The sequence below is a fragment of the Aotus nancymaae genome, unplaced genomic scaffold, assembly GCF_030222135.1.
Source record: "Aotus nancymaae isolate 86718 unplaced genomic scaffold, 86718_ANA_hifiasm-v0.15.2.pri h1tg000007l, whole genome shotgun sequence".
NCBI lineage: Eukaryota > Metazoa > Chordata > Mammalia > Primates > Aotidae > Aotus > Aotus nancymaae.
This window is the reverse complement of record NW_026988418.1, coordinates 44,704,393-44,731,252: the sequence shown is the minus strand read 5'-3', so window position 1 is coordinate 44,731,252 and position 26,860 is coordinate 44,704,393. Positions and strand designations below refer to the sequence as shown.

The 26,860-nt window shown below is 33.8% G+C and overlaps 1 protein-coding gene across 17 annotated transcripts in view; it reads right to left on the bottom strand.

The window, feature by feature from the left end:
• The window catches only part of ADGRL2 (adhesion G protein-coupled receptor L2), a 678,543-nt gene that overhangs the window by 59,719 nt on the left and 591,964 nt on the right, over positions 1-26,860 (bottom strand). For all 17 annotated transcript variants that reach the window (XM_064372556.1, XM_064372557.1, XM_064372560.1 and 14 more), the window contains one exon: positions 26,420-26,633. In XM_064372556.1, the coding sequence (XP_064228626.1) occupies positions 26,420-26,633 (214 nt within the window). The remainder of the gene's footprint in view (positions 1-26,419; positions 26,634-26,860) is intronic.

Below are 26,860 nucleotides of genomic sequence, written 5' to 3'. Positions count from 1 at the left end.
ATACCCAGCCATCTCAGATTTAACAAGTTTTGCAGGTGATTCTGATCCGTGCAATTTGTGTGAGAACCACAGAGTTAAAGCAAGATAGGTTTATATACTTTACTAATGAATAAATATGAATGGCAACACATGATTTTGCTCTATAAAACTTAGTAAAACACAAGAGAAATAGAAAACAAGTGATGAGTACAATTTATGCAAGAAGTATATAATGGAGTTTACAATGTTGATAACATCTTTTTGCTAATTCTAAGTGTAGAATATCAAGAGTTTTAGTTGCTCTGATTTTGAGCAAGCTGTCTAGTTGTTCTTCAATTCCTAACACGGAGAATCTAAATAGTACAATATCTGAGTACACGTATACATTACATATTAACCAATTTTTTAACAGATAAGAAGTATAATATTTTGATAAAAATTTGCTAGCTAATAAAACACAAATATTGGAAACAAGGCTTTTAAGAATCTGTAAAAATATACTGTGTTCTACAGAAGTATGTCATTAAAAATAACAGAAAAATATGACCCATTGTAATCATTGCAAATTTTTCTATATTCAACCTTTGACTTGTTTATATATTCAAATAAATTTTAATAAAGTGGCTCAACTCTAGGAAGTTGTTAAATATAGTTGTTTTTAGAGAGAACTCAGAGGCATAAATAGTCCTTGCACATAATGTCTAAACAATTTCTGAGCCAGGTGCTATTGTTCATGCTTATAATTCCAGCACTTTGGGAGGCAGAAACAAAGGCAGGAGGATCTCTTGAGCCTAGGAGTTTCAGATCAGCCTGCGTAACGTGGCAAAACCCAGTCTCTATAAAAAGTTTTAAAAAATTAGCCAGGTATGGTGGTATGTACCAGTAGTTCCAGCTATTTCGGGGAGACTGAGGTGGGAGGATTGCACCACTGAAGCATAGCCCAGGTGACATAGTGAGACCCTGTCTCAAAAACAAAAAGAAGAAACAAAACAAAACAAAAAAATTCCAGGGTATAATTCATGATTAAATACTAAGTAGAAAATAAACATAAAAATCATTTTTAATATTTTTCTAGTCACATTTCCAAAATTTTTAAATTTGACATGTAAAGACAAAGATTTAATCATTATTTCACTTCACTGGACCGAAAACAGAAAATACTGCCTATATGTAATTTCTGATTACCATTTTAAAAACCTTTTTTACTATTCTAAAGTATATAGAGTACAACACTCAACCAGAGAATTCCAAATGTAACTAAAATAAACGCAATGATAAAACCTTTTAATATTATTAAGTTCAAATATCAGAATAAAAGTATTATTTCTGACATTAAAATTCATAAAATTTATTCATAAAACCTGTCAACCACAACAAAGAAAATCCCAAGACTTGCTTTATAGGTCATAAACTAGTTTAAATGAGACAAAACACTAAATTTTGTTTGTTTTTTTTTTTGAGACAAGTCTTGCTCTGTCTCCCAGGCTGGAGTGCAGTGGCACGATCTTGGCTCACTGCAACCTCCACCTGCCAAGTTCAAGCAATTCTCCTGCCTCAGCCTTCTCAGTAGCTGGGACTACAGGCGTGCACCACCATGCCTGGCTAACTTTTGTACTTTTTTTTTTAGAAAAGATGAGGTTTCACCATGTTGGGGAAGCTGGTTTCGAACTCCTGACCTCAGGTGATCCACTTGCCTTGGACTCCCAAAGTGCTGGGATTACAGGCGTGAGCCACTGCGTCCAGCACAAAACACTAAATTTTAAACATGATTTAAAAATTCATCCCTGTAGTCTTTCTACCCTAAAGGTTTGAAGGTGAAGGGTTCAATGGTTCGATTCTGGAATGAAGCCAAATATTCATCTGTAAAGGCTTAAGTATAACAAATAATTTTGGAGATTAGTTTATTAATTTACTTCCTACCAATATATTTGCTGACTAAAAGAATTATGGTAAGTATTTAAAGTTGGTGATATTGTCCAGGCTTGTGCATAATATGTAAAAGAAGAAATTTCAAAAAAGCTTTTAAGAAATATCTAATGCATAACTTGACCATCACAATTTGCAAATGGCAAGAAGTTGAAAGTATTACAAAATAGTATATTTTATCTTCCAGATGAAACAATGATCTCAGGTCTCAATATTAACTTTTAAGGCAACCACAGTATTTTTTGAAATTAAGATAAATGTTCTCAAAAACTGTGTAAAGGATGAAAAGGCATTTTATAAAAGTGTATTATCATTAATTTACATACCAATATATGGAAATTACTTAAAAGTATCATGTACAGATTAGCAGCAGTATTTTCAAGAAAGATTATATCTTTATTTTTGAGACATAGTACCTCATTACTAATGAAATATTAATGAAAACAAACTATTAATATGTTCCCTTTCCTTAATCTTTTAAAATTAAGTGAAAGAGAGCACAATGCACACATTATTTATTATACTCTCAGAATAAACTGTACCAAAAAACAATATAGTATACTGTTTATATCTGTGCAAAAGCAAAATCATTTGCTAATTGGGAAGATTAGTGTTGAAAAACAGAAGCTTTAGAATCAGAAAAAATTGGTATGTAAGTTCCAGCTCGCCTGCTTACTTAATTTTGAGTCAAGCAATGTATTAAACCTTTCAATCTTAGCTTTATCATCTGTAAAACCTAAAACCTACGATCTTCTTTAGAAGTTTGTTAAAGTTAAATGGGATAGTGCAGGTAACTCTCTGTGTAATACCTGGATAACAAACATCAAGAAATATAAATTACTACCACCGCCAAAAACACTAACAATGTCCCTTATGTAAGATGAACAGATTTGCAAACCTTAAAGAAGCAGAACATCTTTTACTCTTCCACAGTAGCCCCTGTACTGTGCATACTCTTTTCCTGTGTACAGCTTTAAAAATAGGCTGAACTATTCATGCAGATTTGTTTCCATTCCAACTCTAATCTTGAATTTTACAATGCCCAACAAATTGCTTTTACTCTTCTTTTGATTATCTTATGCTCATTATTACACTTTACCAAGTGCAAAGTATGGAGATGAGATTCCATGTGTAATCTATTGTGAGAGGTGTTTTAATCAATAGTCTTGTTCTGCCTGTTAAGCAGGGGCTTCTGTTTTGGCAAGATAACATTAGTTTCTCCAGTCATGCTCCAAAAACCATTGGGAATCTTCAGCAGATCATTAGATATGCTACAATAAAGCTTTGGTGCATTTTCTTTTCTTGCTTAAATTACTTCTTCACTGTCCCACCGTTCCCCTTCACCAATGGCACTGCATTATTATTGCAGCTCCCCTGAAACTTGCACTAGAGCTATGTCTCCAGGCCATAGGATGCCATTTTCAATTGAAGCTTCTTCTTGAAAATATAAATTAAGAAAATTTCATTATCCCCTGCCAGGGGCCATTATTCACCACAGTTCTAAAGAAGATTAAAAATGCAAAATCTACCGCCTTGAACAAATATTCCAGCATTCAACAGAAAAGCTCAGTATATCATGACAGAAACTAAAAAACTAAAGTTTGCTTAAATCTGAAATTATACAATTATCAATTAAATAATTAGTTCAATCCTTTATTGAGTCTGTATGTTCAATGAAGATTGCTTCATCAATTTATATCTTTTAGTGGCTATTTATTTGTTAAACTTCAACTACAAAATACTAGCAATGATAGGACTTTTTTTTTTCCTGAGTTACTTTCTGACTCAGTTAAAAGTGGTCACTTTTTGGAGAAATCAATACTTTCAAGGTACCAAGTTATCACGTAATGATACTCCTTTTCATAGTATCACGTATAAACAAAACATACACAGGAGTTCCTGGAAGAGCTTAAACCACATCCTTAGGTAAACTGTGTACTGTAAATGAACAGATTATCTACAGATGAATTATTGCAATATGAATCAGTTCTTTAATTAATGGAATAGGAATTACATTGATTCTTGAGCCTCAATTACTAAATAAAAATAAATTATATGTTAATAAGTAAATTACAATCTGTTCAGGTACACAAGTTTTAAAAATTTAGAAACTATGAGAAAGTGGGAGTTTGAGAGAAAAAGAAGCTGCCAATTTATAAATTCTTATTGGAAATGTTTATATGCCTACCACATAAAAATTTGGTGTTTTTAAAAGAATGAAATAATGATTAATGATTACCTGGCTATTTCCGCATAGAAAATAAACACCAAACATCCAATTTTGCCTCAATCAGCAGTACATGATTCTCAGAGAATTCTGTCAATTTGGATATAGTTTTGTATCATGAATGCCAATAATAAACCCTTATGAAATAGATTACCTATTTAAAAGGAAGGGGGAATAAATTCTCCGTATACACTAGCAAATTCCAAATGACCTAGTACTCTAGGCACCGTCTTTTTAAGTCCAAATTTATAACAAAATTTTATACACACAGCATATAACTTTAGAACATAAATAGGTAGGCACCAATGCAAATAGATTCGCTCAGGCAAAATAATCAAGTGAATGGAGAGGGAATACAAAGAGTTATGCTTCAATATACAAGGTTTCAAACATCCTCACAGATGCAAGAGGGAAACAAAGTTGAATGTTAAATCAAACCTTTCGAAAAGTTTTTTTATTTTATAATGAAATGCTCTTTTATCATCTAAATTTTTATTCTATACAGCTAGGGAAAGTGGGTCTTGCTTTCTTTAAATATTTATTAATGATGATTTGTGAGCTTAACTAATTGCTAGGTAAATATAACATTAGGAAGCTAAATGGTGTGTAATTAATGTGGCGAAAAAGAGTGTTCTGTAACAACGTTCCCATTTGTCACATAGCTATTTCTCATTATTTATTTAATAATACATGCAGTCTAGATTTCTAACCGTCATATAGAATTTAATTCTATAGGCATGTTAGGATATTCTACAATTTGCATTATACAATATTGTGTTATTTAAAGTATTTTGAAATCATTACTGAAACAAAGTTAGTTTCAGAATCTCTAGCATAATATGCATGAATACTGGTACACTTAGACATACATAATTTGGGAAAAACAAATATAATTTATATTACATTCAATTTTCTACTTATTAATGTTTTTAAAAGTTTTAAATATAGTCCTGATTTTTTAAAAATTGCAACTGTGATTAAATCCTTCAAATTGCATTTATAAAAAACTATTTTAAAATTCCATTTATTAAAATCATAATCATAAGCAAAAATGTAAAATGTTTTTCTGTACTTTCAATGTGTAAACATAAATCTATTTGACTGAAAAGGAGTACAGTGTATAAGAGAAATAGAAAGCCCTCACTCCCCAAGTAAAAATCAAGTAACTGGTGGCAAGTAAACAAAAGCTTCACAGTAAAATCCTATGGATAATCTGTTGTAGGAGGCTGTCATGCTATTTTTCAGATGATGAAAACAAAATAACATCTTTCTATCATCTTTATGTTTGAGTAAAGCATATGTCAGAATTTATAAACACAAAGTATGCATACTTTAATATTTAGTTCACTTGCAACTTAGAAACTCCAAAAATTTCCTCAAAAATACCACATTAATTACTAAAATAAGCATTTTGAAATGGCAATGCCGATTTTCTAAAAACTACGTTCTACGTTTTAGAAATCTTTGAGATTCCTTGCAGTTTTTACTGGACCTTGGGGTCAGTTTAATGCAAATTAGGCTTGACTCACTCAGAGCCTTATTAATCCAGTACAAAATCTCTTGTTTGCAGAAATGCACATTCAACATAAATGTGCTTGCTTTTACTAGCAAAATAAGAAGTATTTATTTACAAAGCATGCCACTGAGACTGTTTCATTCACAGGGTCATCAGGTCTAACTACTTAATGAAAGGAATAAGAAAATTTAAGTGGGAATAAAAACCATAAAATTTTGAAATACTTAAAAAAATAATGCTTCTGTGTCCAAATTTTCAAAGCCTTCACTTTTAATAATTCAAAAAATATTACAACCTGTATCAATTAAGAGCAATTATTTATAAAAATGTTAACCTACTGCAGTTTGCACTTGCAGAAACTATCACATTTTTAACAAGGGAAATGGGAAATTGCTATGGGATGCCCTAGTTAGATTAAATTAGCAAGAAACTTGTTACCAGACTATATAAAAGACACAGCGTAATAAGACATGACCTTGCAGAGCCTTGGAGCCAATCTGTGATGTTTTTCCTTACTATAACCCTTGCTAATTATCTGCAAAGTTACAGACCCTTTTGTCGTGGGTTATTTTTCTTCAAATTGTGAGGGGATTTTGGTTTCTAAATATTTAATTAGTCTTGTTATGATATGAGAATTGTTGTACATGCCAAGCATTTCGATTTTCATACTCTATTCTTTCTAATTATTCTCAGATTTAGATTGGTCATCCCAAATCCTTTCCGTTTGTAATTATTTACTTCTTAAAGATCATTCAGTGAAGAAATATTTTCACCCTTATGGCTCTTCTTTTCCACAAATGGCTTTTCTGGTCCGTTAATTACCCGCTCAGAGGATTAGAGTTTGAAATAATGCAAAAGAACCTACAACTAAAAGGAGTTTTAGAGGGCAAAATTGAGTAAACTAGATTTGTGTTGTTGTTATTTTAAATTCACCTTAAAGATTACTCTCTTGGTTTGGATATCATTTTGAAAAGAAGAAAATTATGTCATAAAGATTTTTTTTCTAACTCCTGAGATGTTTGATGAGATGTCATTTAGTCAGTATTATAAATCTCTGAATATAAAACAAACAATTTTCTATTCTAATTGATAGCTAATATAATTTCCACTTTTAAAGACCTCACTTTGATCACAGCATGGCAACAAATGCTGACAGAACTTCCTATACAAATCAAACTGAAAGCACAGAAATAAAATCATAAGACTTTTTAAGTGTGGCTTTAAAAAATTGCATCTTTGTCAAAGTATTTGACTCAGAAACATTTCCCATTTTTTATTAAAAAGACTCTATGTTCTGTAAGTGCTTAAGTTTTGTTTCTGGTTTTTTTAAATCAAGAGGCAATAAAGCACTACTATTCATTACACAAAATGAATTTCGGATCTTTCCCAACTTTCATGTTCACATGCTGCATTTCTTCACCAAACTTAATTTTCAGCTAAATAAACATTTCTAATTATTACTTTAATTTTACAGTAGTTTTTGTTCCTCTTACAACTTCTAAAATATTTTGGCAGTAAAATATTTGGTATCATTTATGAACAAACTCATGGGATATCTTGCATTAGAAGGGAGTGAAAAATAATGAGCAAGCAATACCTGAACAATATGAATTGAATTAATAAGTTAATGTTGGAGGGCAAGGGAAATATATAATTCATGTTTCTCCAAAGGTTCAACAAAGTGAAAACTCTTATTCTAAAAACAAAGTGCTATGTAATTACTCAGAAAGCCATGAATCTTTTCTATTAAGTATGAAATTTCAAATTTGATCTGTATTTCCTTATGTCCTTCTTTCCCACATAAAAGGAATTTACGTTACCATCTACTTATTGAGCATCATGGTCAAATTATATCCCAACTCTCCTCATGATTTTCATACCAGTATTCTGTTCTAATAGAGAATCCTTCTCCCTTAATTAAAAAAAAATTATTAGCAAGTATGTGCTTAATAACAAATGTGAGCATAAATTATGTATCATCATCAAATACAGTAGTATCAAATTAGTATCAAATTCTGGCAACAAAATTTCTTTACCATGAAAAATTTTACTTAAAAAATGAACAAAAAACCTACTTAATTGAATGGATTAGAAATAGAAGTGGAGGCAGTTCTGGAATTATAGTAGTGAAATTCTGCTCCAAACCCCTGAAAAATCCCTTTGCTCTCTCCTCCCATATACCTCACTCACCCCTCAACCTGAGGGTTTTTCCAAGAATTCCAGTTTAAAAATCACTGATCTAATTCTTCATTAATACAGATAAGATATACTAAGGCCAGAGAATCTGATTAACTTACCAACACCACAGGCTAGAAGAATCACTGTATCTGAAAGATCTTTCTCTCTCCTATACTATCTATATACTATCTACTCCATAAGCATGGCTCAGATACTTGTCTCTACAAAAATCATCCTGAGGCAATCTTTTCTATGTAGACTTTTAGAATCTTGATATCTACGAAATTTAAAACAGCTAGCACACTAGCAAATACTTCTGAACTGTGTTCTCACATAAATGATTATGTGCACTTCCTGAACTACCTCTTCCTTAATAACAAGATCCATTTAAGGGACTGTTAAATCCTCAAGGTAGAAAATTACCAGAGCTTAGGATACTATGCTTCTAGTCTGAGGAACTGCTGTTTTCCAACTGCCAGCGGTGCCCACACCGCAATCCTAAAAACGGTATCTCCCTGTTATGTACTTGAGGGAAGACACACACATACGCAGGAAGCATTAGCCATGTAAGTGGTACAGAGAAAGCCAATATGAACGATGCTGGCCAAACAGGATTATATTCCCTGACTACCCTAACCTGAAGTAGTCGTCTCCTCCTTTCCTTTTATATAGAGCAGCAGCTCTATATAATTAATTTGGAAATTGATCACTTTCTGCTTTATGGCATCTCTTTTATATTTTGCATTTTAGTTGCTGCTAAACTCACTAATTATTTTCCATGTCTAGAATTACATGGTAAGCTTCTTATGTCCTTGTTTACATTATTTCCCAAACACTCCAAGAGTGGTGGGTACTATTATATTGGGCCTCATACAGTGATTGTACTTGTGTCTAGGACTGTAGTTTCACCTTTCTGTTCTATGCCAGGCTTCTTTTCAATCTATCTCAATGTCTAGTCTTGTTTATGGCATGAAGTACTCAATTTAAATACCTTCTAAGTTGGAATTCTCAATCTTCTGTATTTTACTGAAGGGTTTTTCATCAAAGAAACAATTCAAAATGTCTTGAGATATATAACAGTTTTTATTTCTTTAATAAAAACTACAGAAATTTTGTGTAGATGTTTAACAAACTATTCTATAAGATGAGATTAAAAAAACAACGACCAAAAGCTAGAGACACAGACTCTTAGGATACACTCTGAGCAGTGGAGAAGTATGGAAAGCCGAAAACAACCCTTAGTACCGGTCACCTGAATATAAACAATCAAATTTAGCAGACTTTTAAAGAGATGGCTACTTCATGGTTCATACACTCTCAGATTAATGGAGTCTCACCTAACTGATAAATATATGACAAATTTCACTGGCTTACTTCTGATAAATCTGAACTAATCTTTAACCATGACAAAATATTCATAATCTGATCCTTTTATCAAATTGACTACCACTGCAGGAGTCTCATGTGTTCGCACAATTAAAAACCCCATGTTAGCTGTATATAATAAGGCATTACATTTGATGCAAATCCTTTTCTATTGAAATAAGTGCCAAGCTGACAGCAGGAAGTAGCTGATAAGAAAGCAACAAGGCATTGCTGATGGCATTCTTGATAACTGAACACGAACTCATAAGCATTCAGTCTACAGCCTATTACCCAACGAGCTTTTTCTAAAAAGCACAGATCAAGGGAAGGGTCCTTTTGCTGCATCTCAGTCACAAAGGTAAGAAATTATCTTTAAAAATATAGATAGATACATAAATAGATAGAGCAATTAGTCACAGGTAGATAGGAAGAAGGAGGAAAGGAAGAAAGGGAGGGAGGAGAAATATAATTTTACTTTTTGTTTACTACAGAAATGGGGTCTCACTGTTTTGGTCCAGCTGGTCTCAACTCCTGGCCTCAAGCATTTCTCCTGCCTCCGCCTCCCAATGTCCTGGCACTATGGGCATGAGCCATTGAGCCCAGTCAGATAACTTTTTATTCATCTGTAGTCCTGGTTTTAGTAAAATTGGTAAAAGACATTATGTGCTGTTACATATGTTACATAATGTAATCTACACTACATCCTAAGTGTAGATATACCTGTAATTTTGGAAACATAGTAATACCATAAATATGCCATGTTTGAATAACATATATACAGATAAAAATTAACAAGTGAATATGAAACTGTATTTCATATTACTGGTCCTTCCTATATTGAACTCCTTATCATTTCAAAGTTAATATTAAGGACTCAACCCCTAGTGCTATTTTCCATCCTGACATTACAGAGTTAAAAATAATGTTTAAAATATTATATTTTGTAGGACTATTTTCATAATTTTTGAGATATATATAAAGATCACAATCTTTGAAAGATCCTTTCCTAGCTTAAGTGAAAGAAGAGAATTCACTCACAATGCCTGAAAGGATAAAGAAAGCTGAAGAAGATGCTGCATGTTACAGAGGGTGTGAAAGAAAGGAGAGAGAAGCTGAGTTACTCCCTAACAGACCTCCTCAGTATCTCCTGAGCATACAGTACTTCTTGCCTTCTCAGGCTGTAACTTACTACTTTCTCTTCTCCACCAGTTTTTGAAAGTTTTCTATACTGTAAGGGAGATTTGGTATCACAGTTATTTCTGTACATTATCGCCTCTTCTTCAACACATGATAGAGACTTTGAGGGGTTAGTCACTGTTTCAAGAGTCTCTGAATCATATGCAGTGCAAACACTCTACCTTATTCTAAAATGTATTAACTCCATAAACATCAGCCTGTACTCTAACAAATATTTTAATATATTCTTACCTGTTGTTCATAAATACCGTTAGACTGTTTGGCACATCTGCTTGTATATCATAGAACTCAGTAATCATTTGCAGCACAAATCAATTAATGAAAGACAAGATATCATTTTCAGAAATTGAGCATGGTTCCATAACAATATGATATAAACCAAATTAAAACATAAGCAGTTTGTACAAGTTTTTAAAAGTGACAATGAAAGCAAAAACCCTCTATTCCCAATACTCCTAGCCTGAATTTGCTTCATATCAGTAACTTGTCTGAAAGGCTCAATTCATCAAAATCTATAAAACGTTAGACTCAAGTGCTTTAACTATCACTAACACCATGTGCAGGCTTGGGAGTGAAGGGACGTGAAGCAGCAAACGTTGTGCTCTTCTGAAAGCGAACATGCACTCTTACGCCACAGATATAAACACAGTAAGCACACTAAATAATGAATGACTAGAAAAACAGCTTTATCATTGCAGTTTAAAGATGTATTACACACATTATCATATTGTGTGCAATAAAATCTATTAAGCAATTTTAAGATTTTTTACATGTTTTGCTGAAGTTACAACTAAATATATTAATTTCATAGACTGAGGTGGCATATTTTATAGTTACGGAGTTTTAGAATTTTTTTATTTGCAAAAAGTATTATAATACTTAAAGTAGTATACTCATATATAACATTACGTATTCTATATAAGGAATCATGGTCAACTTCTTAAGCATATTTGATACGACATTATTAAGAAAAAGAAACAAAAGAAGAACTTGCCGCTGCTCTTATCTTTGACCCTTAAACTTTTCCATTTCAGCAACCTCATTAATGTCAAAATGTCATTAGAATGTCTGCCCACTTTTAAATCTGGCCAGGCAAAATCTTTTGGGTTCAATCAGAAGCGCTTTCTTTTTGTATTGAGTTAAAAAGCTTAATAGAGCCACAAAGGTCAAAATATTACTTCTATTAAAGAAAAAGGATGACAAGACAAAGATAAACTTTGAGTGCAAAAAGCTATTTTTAGACCTGAGTTGGGCTTTTTTTGGTTGTCTTCACCTTTAAAACTTTTAGTTTTTATACTTAATAACTAGATTCCCATAATGTATATAGCCGGTATTTTAAAATGTAATGTTAGTACTGTTCTTTGGTTGGGTAACATGGGAAGTACAATCTGAGGCAGAGATCTCTAAGAGGTTTATTGGGAATGCTCTTAGAACTATCAGTGAAGCCATGACAGATGCAGAGTTGCGGAGAGTGAGAGGTTGAACTCCAGTGCAGTTGCAACAAAAGCCTAGCAAATTCCTCAGGGAGGGAGCTTTGGAGTTGGGAGAGACCTTCAGAGATGTCCCTGAAATGAAGCAAAAGATGAGAAGGCCAATCCTTTGTAGTCTGGCATTCATTGGGATTCACTGGGGGCTGCCTCTGGGGAGAAGGGTTTAAAATCCCTTCAGTCCATGACAGTTCCTGCGGAGGGACTCAGCTGTGAGCCCATCAGCAGGCAAGTCTCTTGACAGCTGGGGGAAAGAGTGCCTGATCCTGAAAGGCAAATCTGGGAGGCACACCACAACACCCACTATAACACTAATGGTAAAGACTTCTATGAATTGTTTTCAAAGACAGTTCTTTTAATACTATGTCTCATTTTCACGGTTTTTATTCTATTTTATCTTCTTGTACACACTGACATGTCAATCCTGTTTACTAAGCGATATTCAATGGGTTTCCTATAGAGCAATGAACCTTAACAGGCAGCTTTTAATTGGCCCACATAGGAAACCGCATTACTATTAATTCCACAGCTAGAGCATAAAATAAAACCATTGCTTCTCAAACTCTAGAGCAATTAGACCTCTCGGCTATTTGGCTAACTCTGCTTCATGATACCCAATGCAGTTAATTATATTTTTTGATGTTAATAGTCTCTGTCAGTCTCAAGCACAACTTCTCTTTGATGAATATTTAAATTATATTTGAATAAAAAATAATCTTGGTTACATTTTATATTCAGTAATCATCACAGCTTAATAAAGGTCTACTCATCAAGGGTTGAAACAAATGGCAAGACATATATAAGTTCCCTGAACCAACTTATTAGATAATATATTTGTTATGACCACTATCTCTCTCTCTCTCTATCTCACACAACTATCTATGCACATTTTTAAAGGTGCAGTCTCATTCACATACCTCACAACTAGATTTCAAAAGTTACTTAAATATTCTTTTTAGTTACATATATGGAATTCTATTAATTAATAATAAGAACATTTTAGATAGTTGTAAGATAATCAAATGTATGAAAAAATTACCAAATTATAAAATATCATTAAAAAATCAGCATACATTCTCTTCCCGTGCCATTTTTCTAAGTTCCAAGAGTAATAACAGAAAAAAAACATTTCATTTACTAAAAGATTTTTTTTAATTATAGATCTAACAGAAACACCATTACTGAGGAAAAGTAACTTAAATAATAGTTTTCTCCTCATAAAGGGTGTAATGGGAGTTGAAAGTGAGGGAAACTTCCAAAAATAAGGAGAAGAAGGGGGAGGAGAGAATAAAAGCAATGTATATTGGTGAAATTTCTTTAAAATCTGTGCATTCCTCCATTTAGTTCTGCCTATATTATAGGATTTTAAGCCAAGCATTTATTTAACATAAACTGTGAAAATGGGTTATTCTAGCTCAAGTCTTTTACTGAATAAATAAATGAATGTTTTAGCTTATACATTTAATTAATGCTCCTTAATAAACGAATTTGGTTAATTTGTAATCTTTCAGTCTCTCTTCTTCCAAATCCTAAATCTCTGAAATACAAAGATATCTAAAGATACAATGAAATGTCCTGAAATGCAAATATCAACCTATAAATGTCCAGTGGAATGCTATGCCAATTTCTTGTAACTATTACCTGGTAAATAAAAAAGGTAGAGTCAAGTTTTGTAGGGTCTAAAGCTGGTAAAATTTAAGGGTTCTTCTACAGAAAACAAAATAGAAAAATTACACACATTAAATTACATACCAAAATGAATGGTTATTTAGGAAAAAAAAAAATCCCAAGAAATAAATTTGTAACAGCCAACAAGAACCACAACTGACAAAATCCAGAAAACTAAAATAACATTTTAATTAATTAATTGCCCAACATTCTTTTCTAATACTTCAATTTTTTTTAGCAACATAGTCTATGACTGTCTCTCTTCATGTAATAATTTCATAGTTTACTTTCTATAATGTTGCTTTTCCTGTGAACAGCTGATCCAATTTTGTTTTTTACTGTTGATGGTTGTGATGCATAAAACATGCACCCACAGTGCCACAAGAGCTCGTGCTTGCTACACTGCTCCAGTCTATGCCTTACAAACACTGGCATTCTGATCAATTCTACTTGATATTATACTTATCAAGAGGGGGGAAACTATAGTACATTTGTAATTTTAAGTACTACACTTGATATGTGTTCTGTGTACTTTACATACTCCACCAAGAATATGTAGGAGAAAATTTCTCTTTGAATTAGGTATCGATGAAAACCAAATGTCCATTATTGTTACATATATGCAATGAATGAAAGAATTTTCCATAGACTGGCGTCTGGCTTCATATGCTACACACATTAATTCTCTTCCACTACCCACATTTCTTAGGTGTCATAGGAAATTTTTAAATTGCAGTATCACATCTGGCTTTGCACATTTATGTCACGATCAGGAAGGAAATAGTCACGATCAGGAAGGAAATATAATGAGTGACAGAAGTATTTCTAGAGACCATTTCTTCACCAGAATAGATAGCAGCAACTAAACTGTACACAAGTGTCTAAAAACCATGTAAAAATAACTCCACTAAACCTAGACTCAATTTAACACCAACTGAACTTCGACTTAACTGCATCTCGAAATGCGCCTGGCTATTTCTAAGCCACCGTAAATGAGAGGAAGTCTAATGGAAAAGTCAGAGAATAAAATAAAAGCCTTTAAAGATTGTGTTTAAATACTGTATTTCTGCAAATTTTTACCAAAAAAGTTCAAATGCCTTGGAAGAGACCTGTGCAAGTGAAAGGCTATGACAATTTAAGATTCATTACCTTCATGGGTTTACCATGAATCTATGTTTAGAGACAGAGTAAGATTTCCACAAATTACAGGTGAACTCAATAACAGTAATAGATCTGCGGTCTGAAAAAACAAACAGAAAGACCACTTGAAATAATCTCAAGCCAACTTAAATAGAGCAACTCTCATTTCAGACACTTTCTTAAAGCCATAAGTAATGTATATAGGTAAGTTCTAAAACTGTGTCTTTCTTGGTCTTCACATATGATATGTGAACAAATTTTGAGAGAACTGTGATGTGTTAGTTGCATAATATATTTGATTTATTTATACAAACTTTAAATGTGTTAAAGACCATAAAATCATTTACTTTTAATTTTTCATAAGATTTTTCCTTGTAACATCCCAAAGAGATGTATTACCTCTAAAACTAGTAGTGGAGTAATAAACAGCACTAAAAAAAAAAAAATCTAGTTACATTGTTCTAATATACTTAAAGAAAATACAAAGCAAAGACAAAAGAATGGGTCTTTAAAATATGCAAGGCAGGGCCAGGCACAGTGGCTCACTCCTGTAATCCCAGCACTTTGGGAGGCTAAGGCAGGCAGATCACAAGGTGAGGAGTTCAAGACAAGCCTGGCCAATATGATGAAACCCATCTCTACTAAAAAAAAAAAAAATTATATATATACACACACATATACATGCATGCAAGGCAGAAAAATGTGTACTAACAAAATGCCATTAAAAGCCTAATTACTCACAATTATTCTCTTCAATGTACAAAGTAGATACTGGTGTTTTTTGTTGCTGCTGTTACTATTATAGTTTGGTATGCAATTTCAGTATATGATATATGGAAAATTAATAGGATCATAATAAATGACAGTTTAAGATCTTTTAAGTAATTTAATATCAAATTTTCTTGCCGAGAGTGGTGGCTCGTTCTTGTAATTCCAGCACTTAAGGAGGTAGAAGAAGCAGCAGGATAGCTTGAGCTCAGGAGTTCAAGATCTGCCTGGTCAATATAGTTAGACACTGTTTCTCACAAGAAGAAAAAAAAGACATATACATACATATATTTTTTTCTCTCTCCATTCAACAGAATTAGTCAATACAGCATATTATGAATAGTACTGACTCATCATTTGCTATCCTGCTCCTAAACTAGTAAGAAAACAAAATACGGATTTGGGGTAAACCAATGAGTAAGATGTTTTCTCTATTGACTAGAGATAGGCATTTTATTTACTCAGAAATCTCCTTAAAATGTACAAGAATTAATTAGAATGGAAAAGTCTCAATTTTGCACCAAATTATGTTTGCTCTTATTTATTAAGCATTAAATTAAAAGTATTAAATAATAAAATATTTCAGTGACATTACTCCAAAGCTTTAATAAACACATGCATTATTTTCCTGGTAATAAAAATGCCAATAGAAAATTTTACAGCATACTAAAAACAATTCCAAACAATTCTTTTTTTAACAGGTAGTAAACATGCATTATATTACGTATCAGTAGCATCTGTCTATGAGTTTTGGTGGCAAAAAAAGAAAAAAGAAAAAAACGCCAAATTCCAGCAAAAATAGTGACTTTGCCTTGATTTGAAACTTCAAAATAAAATTTCTTTTCTATTCTTCACAACTGTGACTGAATATTCTTATTATCTGCTCAAGGTATAACTTTTTTAAAAAGATGCTTGTAAGCAAAATTTTTATTCTATTAGTATGATGTCAACAAGCAGATCCATACTGAAAAGGAATCTTACTTAGGAACAACAAAGTAAAATCCTTGAATGGGTATCTGAAAACAGTCTTAAGAAAGCATATCTAGTGGTCACTCATTCAGATAAATGTGTACTAGTAAAATGCCACCACAAACCTAATTACTCACAATAATTTTCCTTTGACAGTAAGTAAATAAATTTAACACTTGATTGTTTAGTACATTTCAGAGGTATCAATAAAACACAGTTTTGTCAATTAACTTGTTTAAATGTCACACTTTGTAAACAGAAACCAACGTTTTAGTGTACAGCAAGAAATGTTCTAGGTGAGTGGAAAAACTATAAGGTATATGATGATATAGGCACCACAGAAATACCATTGGCATCCCATTTATAATACTCACCTTTCAAATGAGAAAGGTGGAATACATAATCCCTAAGTCTATGAAAAGCACTATAAAAAGATCATTATGATCATATTGAAACGTATAGGTCAAATGAAATCTTTGTGCTCATCTCCACTGATTTTGATCATATTTCTTCATCTCTCCACTTTGCTTTCAAAAATAAAGATAACCTCTAAAAATAAAAAACTGAGGCAAAATCACCAAAGTCGAAATGAGATATGGCTTTGCTTTCAAAAACTAATTTCCCTTATCCAGCCTATATCTGTTAAAAAAATAAAACAAAATTCAAACTTTTAAAGTACCTTTCAAGCTTCCAAATTTCATTGCATAATCCTTAGGGAATACTTAAGACCACTAATGTAACGTCCTTAGGAAAAAATCACTCTAGTTTCCTTAACCAATGTACATAATATAAAGGGTAAAAACCCCTTAAATTAGCGGGACGTACCAGTGAAAATGAGCCAATTCACACTTGTATTTCTCAGTCTTCGACACCTAGTAGAATTGTTTTACTCATTTTCATTTTAAAAGGAGAAGCAGAGGCCATGCATGGTGGCTCACGCCTGTAATCCAAGCACTTTGGAGGCCAAGGCGGGCAGATCACCTGAGGTCGGGAGTTCAAGACCAGACTGACCAACATGGTGAAACCCTGTCTTTAAAAAAAAAAAAAGGAGAAGCAGAGCCGGGCCTGGTGGCTCACACCTGTAATCCTAGCATTTGGGAGGCTGAGGCACGCAGATCCCTTGGGTCCAGAAGTTTGAGACCAGCCTAGGCAACATGGCAGAAACTCTGTCTATATAAAAATTTTTCAGAACTTAGCTGGGTGTGGTGGCACACATCTGTAGTACCAGCTACTTGGGAGGCTGAGGTGGGAGTATCATTTGAGCCCGGGAGGCTGGGGATGCAGTGAGCAGAGACTGCACTCTGGCCTGGGCTACAGAGTAAGATCCTGTCTCAAATTATTATTATTTTTTTTTTTAAAAAAGAGAGAAATAGAGGATCCTATAGGGCAGAATTGTTGATGTGACCTTATTTCTCTCTTTTCCACATTTGATAAGCAGGGTCATAAAAGACATTTAGATAATTTGTCTTCTAAAGCATTTTATAATTTATTATTCTTTCTTGCACACTAAATGTGAATCTTTAATATGGTTCATATTTATTACTGCCAATAGTCTCCCCTTCCTACGAGTACTTTGCTTTAAATGTCCATCAGTAAGTGACATGCAAAGTATATGTCCAATTAGGTATACCAATAAGAGCTTTAATGGTTATTTATTACTGTACTAAAGTTCAAGAATCTATACTAGCAATCTCTCAAAGCCCTGACCACAGAGATGTGCTTGTAATACCAGTTAGTTGCCTTGAAACAACTAGGCCAAGAGTGAGAGAATTAGGAGAAATCCATCAACTAACAAAAAACAACCTAAGTAGACTGCATAGATATGACGGGTTAGAAACATCTGAGTAACTTAATTTTCCTTGTATGTATTTCATCCTAATGGACAAGCGGTGGATAAAACTGACACAAGTAGATAAAAGCACTTGGGATAAATAACATAAGGGTAAGAATGTTTCTAAGAAGTGGCAGGCTTAGATCCTATTAGAATGAACAAGTGTACTGAATGAATATGCTAAGCAAGAGTAACCCTAACTAGTAAGTATTCATAATAATGCAGGAATAAAATATACAAACCCCAAATATTATGAAACACCATATGAGGTGATAAAGACATATTGTGCTAATTTTGTCCTTTGAAAAATGCCATTAATGAGGAAGAAATATGAAGATTTTAGAAGGATGACTTTATAGTTTATTGCTACCTATAATAGAAATCAGAAAACAAATATTAATTAAATAAAAACACCTTTCATATAGCTCTGACTTGGATACAAAGCCTCTTTATGAAGAATGGATGGTCAATAAAAAAGTTGAGAGGATTTTATGTCAAGGAGAGTACACACAAACTGAAATCTATAATCATGAAGTCTGCCAGAGTACACTGGCAGAACTGTGACTGCATTTAAATGAATTTTGTTGATTAAATTCTGAGAGACTTCCAATAGTCAACACTTCCCATGGTAAAGGTGTATGTGTATGTGTCTGTGTGTGTGTGCACATTAAGTGTCTCCTTTGTTTAAATATTTTATATAAAATTAGTATCTATTAGTATATTTGAAAATAACAGACTCGTTAAAAGTCTAGATAACAGAATTGAACTTCAAAGTTATTTATGAATACATTTTCATGCCAGTAAGATATTAATAAATGAGGTTCCAGGTACAGGTGATTTGAGGTTTCAGCCCCTGTGAAAAGTAATCCAACCTTTTTTTAAAGGCTCACAAAGTAAAAAGAATAACAAACTGGCACTCCTTCCCAAGAAGATTTTTTTAAAAGCGAGGAGAATATACATGTAGCTATGTGAACAAGTGTACCAACTATAATGACAGCCAATTCCCCAAGTGTAATTAAAGAGAATTAGAATATGATGAGCCTCAAGCTCCTCTGTAGCTCTAACAATCTGGTATTCAATAACTCTCTTAAAATAGAAGTCATGGCCTATAAACTCTCCCATTCCCTAGAGCAAGTCCCTATTTATATACCTTGCCTGGTGACAAGACTGAGAGGTGTAATGGTGGAGGGTAAGATCATTCTGCTTATTCCAGACTAAGGCATACATTGTCCTTTCCATGTAGTCTTACTTCTAACTGAATGTGGAAGTATGCGTTCAATTTTCCAGTCTCATTCTGCATCCACTGTAATATAAACAACCACCTAACAAAGTAGCACACACACATACACAACACCACATTCCTTCAAACCCTCTGGCACACAAGAAATTGTCACCACTCCATATGCCCTTGAGTTTAAGGAGTAAAATAAAGGGTAATTATTATATTTTGATATAATAGGTTAGGATATTGATAAGTTTAGGGAAATTCAAGGATAGAAAAGTTATTGAATGGGGTATAGAAAGAAAATAGATTATTCTGATGCCTACATATTAGAGCTGACTTCCATTATCCCAACCTTTCAGAAAACACTGAGCTTTGAAATCAGCTTTGTTGCTCATATAGCTTAAGCCAATTAAACTATACCTAAAGTTCTAAAGCTAGATTGTTTTTTCCTTTCTCATAGAATAAAAATCCTAGATGTTTATCCCTACTTTATAAATTCAGATCTTATATTTATTCACCATCTGGTTCCATGTGACCAGAGCACTACTATCTAATTCCTACTGGTCTATATAAGGTAAGGCTAACTGCTATTTCTTGATTTTTATCTTGAAACTCTGTTATTTTGAAAATCTTAACATGTTCTTTTATTTGAGCTGTCAAAATAGAATAAAAACCTTCAACGTCATCAAGAAAATTAACGTATCTCTTTTGTACTTTGCTACTGGCTTCTAAGACATTAGTTCTCCCATGTCTGTTTCATTTTTTCATGGCAACTTTACCTCTGTCCCTTCAATGCAGGTGTTGTCTAGCAGGTTTTGCGTGCTCAAATTACATAATCTCTGTGGGTAATACCATTTATTCACCTGCAACTATTCAACTTTATGTTTACATTTGTTTCTCCTTTACATTCTTTGTTGACTACTCTTGTAAGTACCAAACCTGTATAAACAACGGCTTGCTGAACTATTCATTTACATGCCACCCAAGTCTGAAATAAACTTCAAGGGATTTAAGTGGATACTATAATCACCAAAAATATACTGAATTTTACTTAATAAGAAACATAGGCCGGGTGCGGTGGCTCACGCCTGTAATACTAACACTTTGGGAAGCTGAGGCAGGCAGATCACTTGAGGCCAGCTTGGACAATATGGTGAAATCTCATCTCTACTGAAAATAAAAAATTAGTCAGGCATGGTGGTGTGTGCCTATAATCCCAGCTACTCCGGGGGCTGAGGCAGAAGAATTGCTTGAACCCAGGATGCAGAGGTTCCAGTGAGCAGAGACTGTGTCACGGCACTCTAGCCTGGGCAAGGGAGTGAGCCCTTCTCTCAAGAAAAAAAAAAAAGAAAAGAAAAGAAACATAATGTAAGTAGGCTATGAGGTTCTAGTCAAGTGCTACCTTTAATTGTGCTTAAGAAAAATTTTTTTGGTTAAAAGCTTTAAAGGAGCCAGGCTAGTTCCATAAATCTAGGGCATATATAATCTTACTTTCCCTGGGCAATTTCAATCCCTCCCACCCCCAAAAAAAGAGAGGTGGGCGGGGGGTTCTATTTTATACAAAAATGCACCTTTCTACAATAGGGACTAACTGAAGCACATATTTTCACCATCTTCTTTACAGAGTATGTATTACGTTTCATACCTCTTTGTATTTACAAAGGTACACTCATATGTCTATGATGATATGAATTACTTTGTACAACACATAACTATGCATGTGATCCTCAAATTTAATACTGAAAATAAACCAGTAAATATTTACCTAAGTACTTTCAGATCTCTAGTCCGACGTGCTAAAAACTTGAGGTCATATATGTAAATCATCATCTGAAGCAGTAAACTACATTGATAACAATGAGCAGGTTTTTAGAGTGAAAAAAGGTACAATTTGGGAAGCGGATCTTCATGTATAATCAAGCATATCACTTTAAAACACTACTAGTTTGTACCCAAGTGCCGCAAAGAGACAATACTATTAGGAAAATCCTAATTTACTTGTTAATCGAATACGTCAAAGTAATAGTAGAATTTGTTTTTTGGTTTGTTAATGAATTCAAAGTGTTATAACTGTTTTGAAAATTTTTAAGTTTCCCCCACCCCAACAATTTTCTTTAAAAAGTACTAAATGGTGACTATTCCATAAAATATTAAAACGAGTATCATTTTAAGAAAGTATTTCATTTCTCACTTTTTAGGATGAGCCACTCAGAATACTTAAGTATATTATAATCAGCTGCTACTAGAGCCAAAGTTTCACACCTTTAAATGAACAGGAAATAGAAAATGGAGAGTGAATACAATACTTTTACCATGTCCATAGCCTGAATTAAAAGTGTATTTATTTACTTGATTCTCAACTGCTGAATAGTTAACAGTGGAAGAAAGGGGGTGAAAAACAACAGGAAAGAGGAGTGAAACATGATGCAAACATATTTTAATGGTACTGAAAAGTCTATGCGCATCTCTATCATTGCATGTATAAAAAAGGGGGTTTTCAAATTTAATGGAAAAATTCTAACGTTTTAATGTGAGCATTCCAAAGAGAAACTTTCTACATAAAGAAATAAACATGTCTCCTTTCACTACATGACTATCACATTTTTTGAGGAATATAAAAGGGAAAAATCTGCTAAACTATTAGGGTTTGGGGATTTAAAATATGTTTTAAAAAAGGACAAGTTATTATACATATTCAATAATTATTCACACTATCTTAAATATAGAAAAATTCTAATTAAGATGCCAGGAGTACTACAATCCAAACAACAACAAGAAAAAGATGCCAAGAGGTGTTCTGTGTCTAATACAGGAAAAATGATATTCATTCTCAGCAGTTTTCTGTATTATATTTACATGTGGGAAGGCAACAGTTAAGAGATATCATTTATACAGCTTTAGAGCAAACACATCATTTTTAAAACACAGAATTAACTAATGATATATTATCTACTTTCTGTAATTAATAAACAAGCTCAGTGAAAATTGTTAAAATTCAATAAAGTAGAAATTATCAGAATTTACATTTCAACCCAAGAATTGAGATCGGCTATCACATTAGGACATACATATACTTTATATTCATCTCTATCTAACTCAATTATACTATTTTTTTTTCTCATTTTTTTTTTTTTGAGGCAGAGTCTTGCTTTGTCGCCGAGGTTGGAGTTCAGTGGTCCGATCTCAGCTCACTGCAACCTCTGCCTCCTGAATTCAAGAGATTCTCCTGCCTCAGCCTCCAAAGTAGCTGGGATTACAGGTGCCTGCCACCACACCCAGCCAATTTCTATATTTTTAGTAGAGATGAGGTTTCACCATGTTGGCCAGGCTGGTCGAACTCCTGAACTCAAGTGATCACCCGCCTCAGCCTCCCAAAGTGCTGGGATTACGGGAGTGAGCCACTGCACCTGGCAACTGCACTATTTTCAAAGTGGCTAAGCACCAACTTATAACCATCTTTAACACCTTAATATAAACTACAATGCCTGGAACATTCAAACAATGATGTCAAATTTTATATTGTCATGAATTTGAATGACCATAACTGTGGGCCAAATATTCCTTAAATCTAAATTTTAAAGAAAAGACAACTGGTCTCTTCCTTACTTTAAAAATCATCTTGGGCAATGCACAAGGTTTAAAAAAAAGGACTGGTTTGAACTAGAAGGACTAGAACCTAACCAGAATATGTTTACCTTAACTATCTGTATACTATTTGAAGATGGCAGAAATTCCCATTTACTATTCAAAAATATGCTTTCCATCTTGGCTTAACATATCTGTCATATTGATAGCCTTTGCTACGACTTCTCTAACCTACTGAGTAAAGCTAAACCTTTCTGCTAGGAAGAAAAGCCAGAAACCGTTTAATCTGTTAAAAGGATATTTTATCTATAATTCATTGAAGGATACAAGGAATTTTACACTTAGTTATATGCTTTATTAAGCTGAACTTGTTATTTAATTCTATTTGCTTGTTTGTACATTTTAAGTCTTAACTAACTGTATAAATGATACCTTAACTGGGTTTTTTCTTGGGTGCTGGTGAGGCACAGCTCCCCCGAGAGAATGCTGTGGCTTTTTGGTTTTTAATTTTTTATTTTTATTTATTTTTTTTGAGACGGAGTTTCCCTCGTTACCCAGGCTGGAGTGCAATGGCGTGATCTTGGCTCACCGCAACCTCCGCCTCCTGGGTTCAAACAATTCTCCTGCCTCAGCCTCCCGAGTAGCTGGGACTACAGGCATGCGCCACCATGCCCAGCTAATTTTTTTTTTTTTGAGATGGAGTTTCACTCTTGTTACCCAGGCTGGAGTGCAATGGCGCGATCTCAGCTCACCGCAACCTCCGCCTCCTGGGTTCAGGCAATTCTCCTGCCTCAGCCTCCTGAGTAGCTGGGATTACAGGCATGCGCCACCGTGCCCAGCTAATTTTTTGTATTTTTAGTAGAGACGGGGTTTCACCATGTTGACCAGGATGGTCTCAATCTCTTGACCTCGTGATCCATCCGCCTCGGTCTCCCAAAGTGCTAGGATTATAGGCGTGAGCCACCATGCCCGGCCTGGTTTTCAATTTTTTAAAGAATAAGCGATGGGACCACTGCAGGTGTGCCTCAGGCTTGTAAAAGTAAATATTAGACCCAAGCAGTGTTTCAGAAAGGTGATTTTATTTAGGTAGAGAAAAGAAAAGAAGACAAAGACTTCCACGAAGAGTGTGGAAGGGGATGCCAGAGGGGAAATCCGGCCAGGTGTATGGATACGGATTTTTATCCTGGGAGGGACCCCCACCTTCTCCAAGACCCTGGGCTAATGAAAGGAGTTCCTTAGAACTTCTGCTGGAGTGACTGATTTCCCTCAATACCTCTTAACTGGAGAGAATGAGAAAACGAGCCAAAAACTGGGAGAAAATACTTGAGAAAGATATATCTGATGGACTATTATCCCAAAATAAACAAATAACTCTTAAAACTAAACACTAAAAAAACCCCTCACAATTTAAAAAATGGGCTAAGACTGAACAGATACAAAAAAGATATAGAAGACTCACACCTGTAATTTCAGCACTTTGAGAGGCCGAGGCAGGTGGATCTCCTGAGGTCAGGAGTTCAAGACCAGCCTGGCCAACACAGTGAAACGCAGTCTCTACTAAAAGCGCAAAAATTAGCCAGGCTTGGTACTGCACGCCTGTAATCCCAGCTACTCAGGAGGCTGAGGCATGAGAACTGCTTTAATCAGGAGGCAGAGGTTACAGTGAGCAGAGATCACACCACTGCACTCCAACCTGGGCACTGGGCAACAGAGCAAGACTCTATCTCAAAAAAAAAAAAAAAGATATACATATGGCAATAAGTATATTAAAAAATGTTAAACATTTTATGTCATTAGGGAATTGCAGATTAAAACATCAATAAGACAGCAATACACACTTAATAGAATGGATTTCAAACACTGGCAACACCAAATGCTGGCAAAACCATGGAGAAAAAAGAACTTCTATTCATTGCTGGTAGAAATGCAAAGTGGTATAGCCACTTTGAGCTAAACATACTCATACCATACAATCCAGCAATTGTATACTGATATTTGCCCAAAAGAACTGAAAACTTACATCCACAGAAGAAACTGCACACTGATGTTTACAGTAGCTCTATCCATAATTGACAAAACCTGAAAACTACCCATATGTCCTCCTGTAGGTGCATGGATAAACTGTGTCTATTCAGACAATGAATACTATTCCATTCTAAAAAGAAATGATCAAGCCAACAAAATATATGGAGGAAATGTAAAAGCATATTACTAAGTGAAATAAGCCAATCTGGAAAATATCTGTGGCTACCAGTAGTTAGGAGGATAAGAAGGATGAACAGGCAAAGGACAGAGGATTTTTAGGGCAGTGAAACTGGTCATACATCATTAACAAAGGGATACTTTCTGAGTATGCCTTGTCAGGCTGTTTTATCATTACATGAACAGCAACGAGTGTCTTTAAACAAACCAAGATAATACAGCCTACTACACACTTAGGCTATAAGGTATAGTCTATTGCTCCTAGGCTACAACCTGAATAGCATATTATTATACTGAATTCCATAGGCAATTATAATATGATGTTAAGTGTTTGTGCATCTAAAAACATCTAAAACAGAAAAGATAATGTGTCACACTATGACTTCATGATGGCTAAGATGTAACTACGCAACAGTTCAGATCTATCAGCATTTTATGGTACATGTGGTTCATCATTGACCAAAAGGTCATTATGTGGCACATAACTATATTCTGTATGATACTACAATGGTAAATCCATTTATCAAAACCCAAAAAATATACAACGCCAAAAGTCAACCCTATTGTAAACTATGGACTTTGAGTGATAATGATGTGTCAATGCAGGTTCATAGACTGTTAACAAATGTATTGCTGTGGGGCAAAGTATATGCAGTGAGAGACGCTGTGTGTGTGGATATGGATCATGTGAGAAATCTCTGTACTTTCTACTTTACTAAGAATCTGAAACTGCTCTAAAAAAAACAGCTTTTTAATTAAAAAAAAATTTAAGAAAAAAAAAGTTAAGGAGCAACTATTGCCAAAGACCCAGGCACTTAAACATTCTTGATGTTACAAAAAGTATTTCAAATTTTTGAAGCCTTAAAAAACAAGATTACATTTAAAATACTCTTGCTTTTTATTTTATGTTTACATAACACAAAAAGATATGTATTACATATTTCTTCTGATACGTCGATCTATATTAAGACGATTTGCATATTTGAATGTTGATGAAAATATAAAGTGTAGAAATCAACATTAGTAGGTAAAAACCCAACTCAGTTTAATAAATAGACTGAGACATGGCCTATTCCATTTGCTTTGGAACAACTGCAATAATTTTTCTAACTTGGATACAACAACTCAAATGGGATATTAACATATGAATATTTACCTTTGAGTCATAATTTTGAAGGCATCGGGGAGGTAGCAGTCTGTATTCTCCATCTGAAATGGGTCAGCATCACAAATCTTGTCATCCGTCCGACCATAGTTAGCACTCTCAATCATGATGACATCACTGCCCGGGCATCGCAGATCAATAGAATAACCTTCACAGGATAATTCTCGTCTCACCAGCCCGAACGGTAAAGCTGCTCTGCTGAAACCTTAAAATAAAAAGAAAGAAAATTAAACTGTAACTCATTTATAAGATAACTTATTTAGTAAAGCATTTTCAAGTAATATGACTCATGTCTACATTCAAGAGATGTTATAAACTCAGGCATTTATTAAATAATTTTTTGGTTCTCTACATCAGAAAATTATTTTTTAAACATCTTTATTTGGACTCTTCATCTTTACAAAATACCCTAACAAATTACTTTCTGTATAA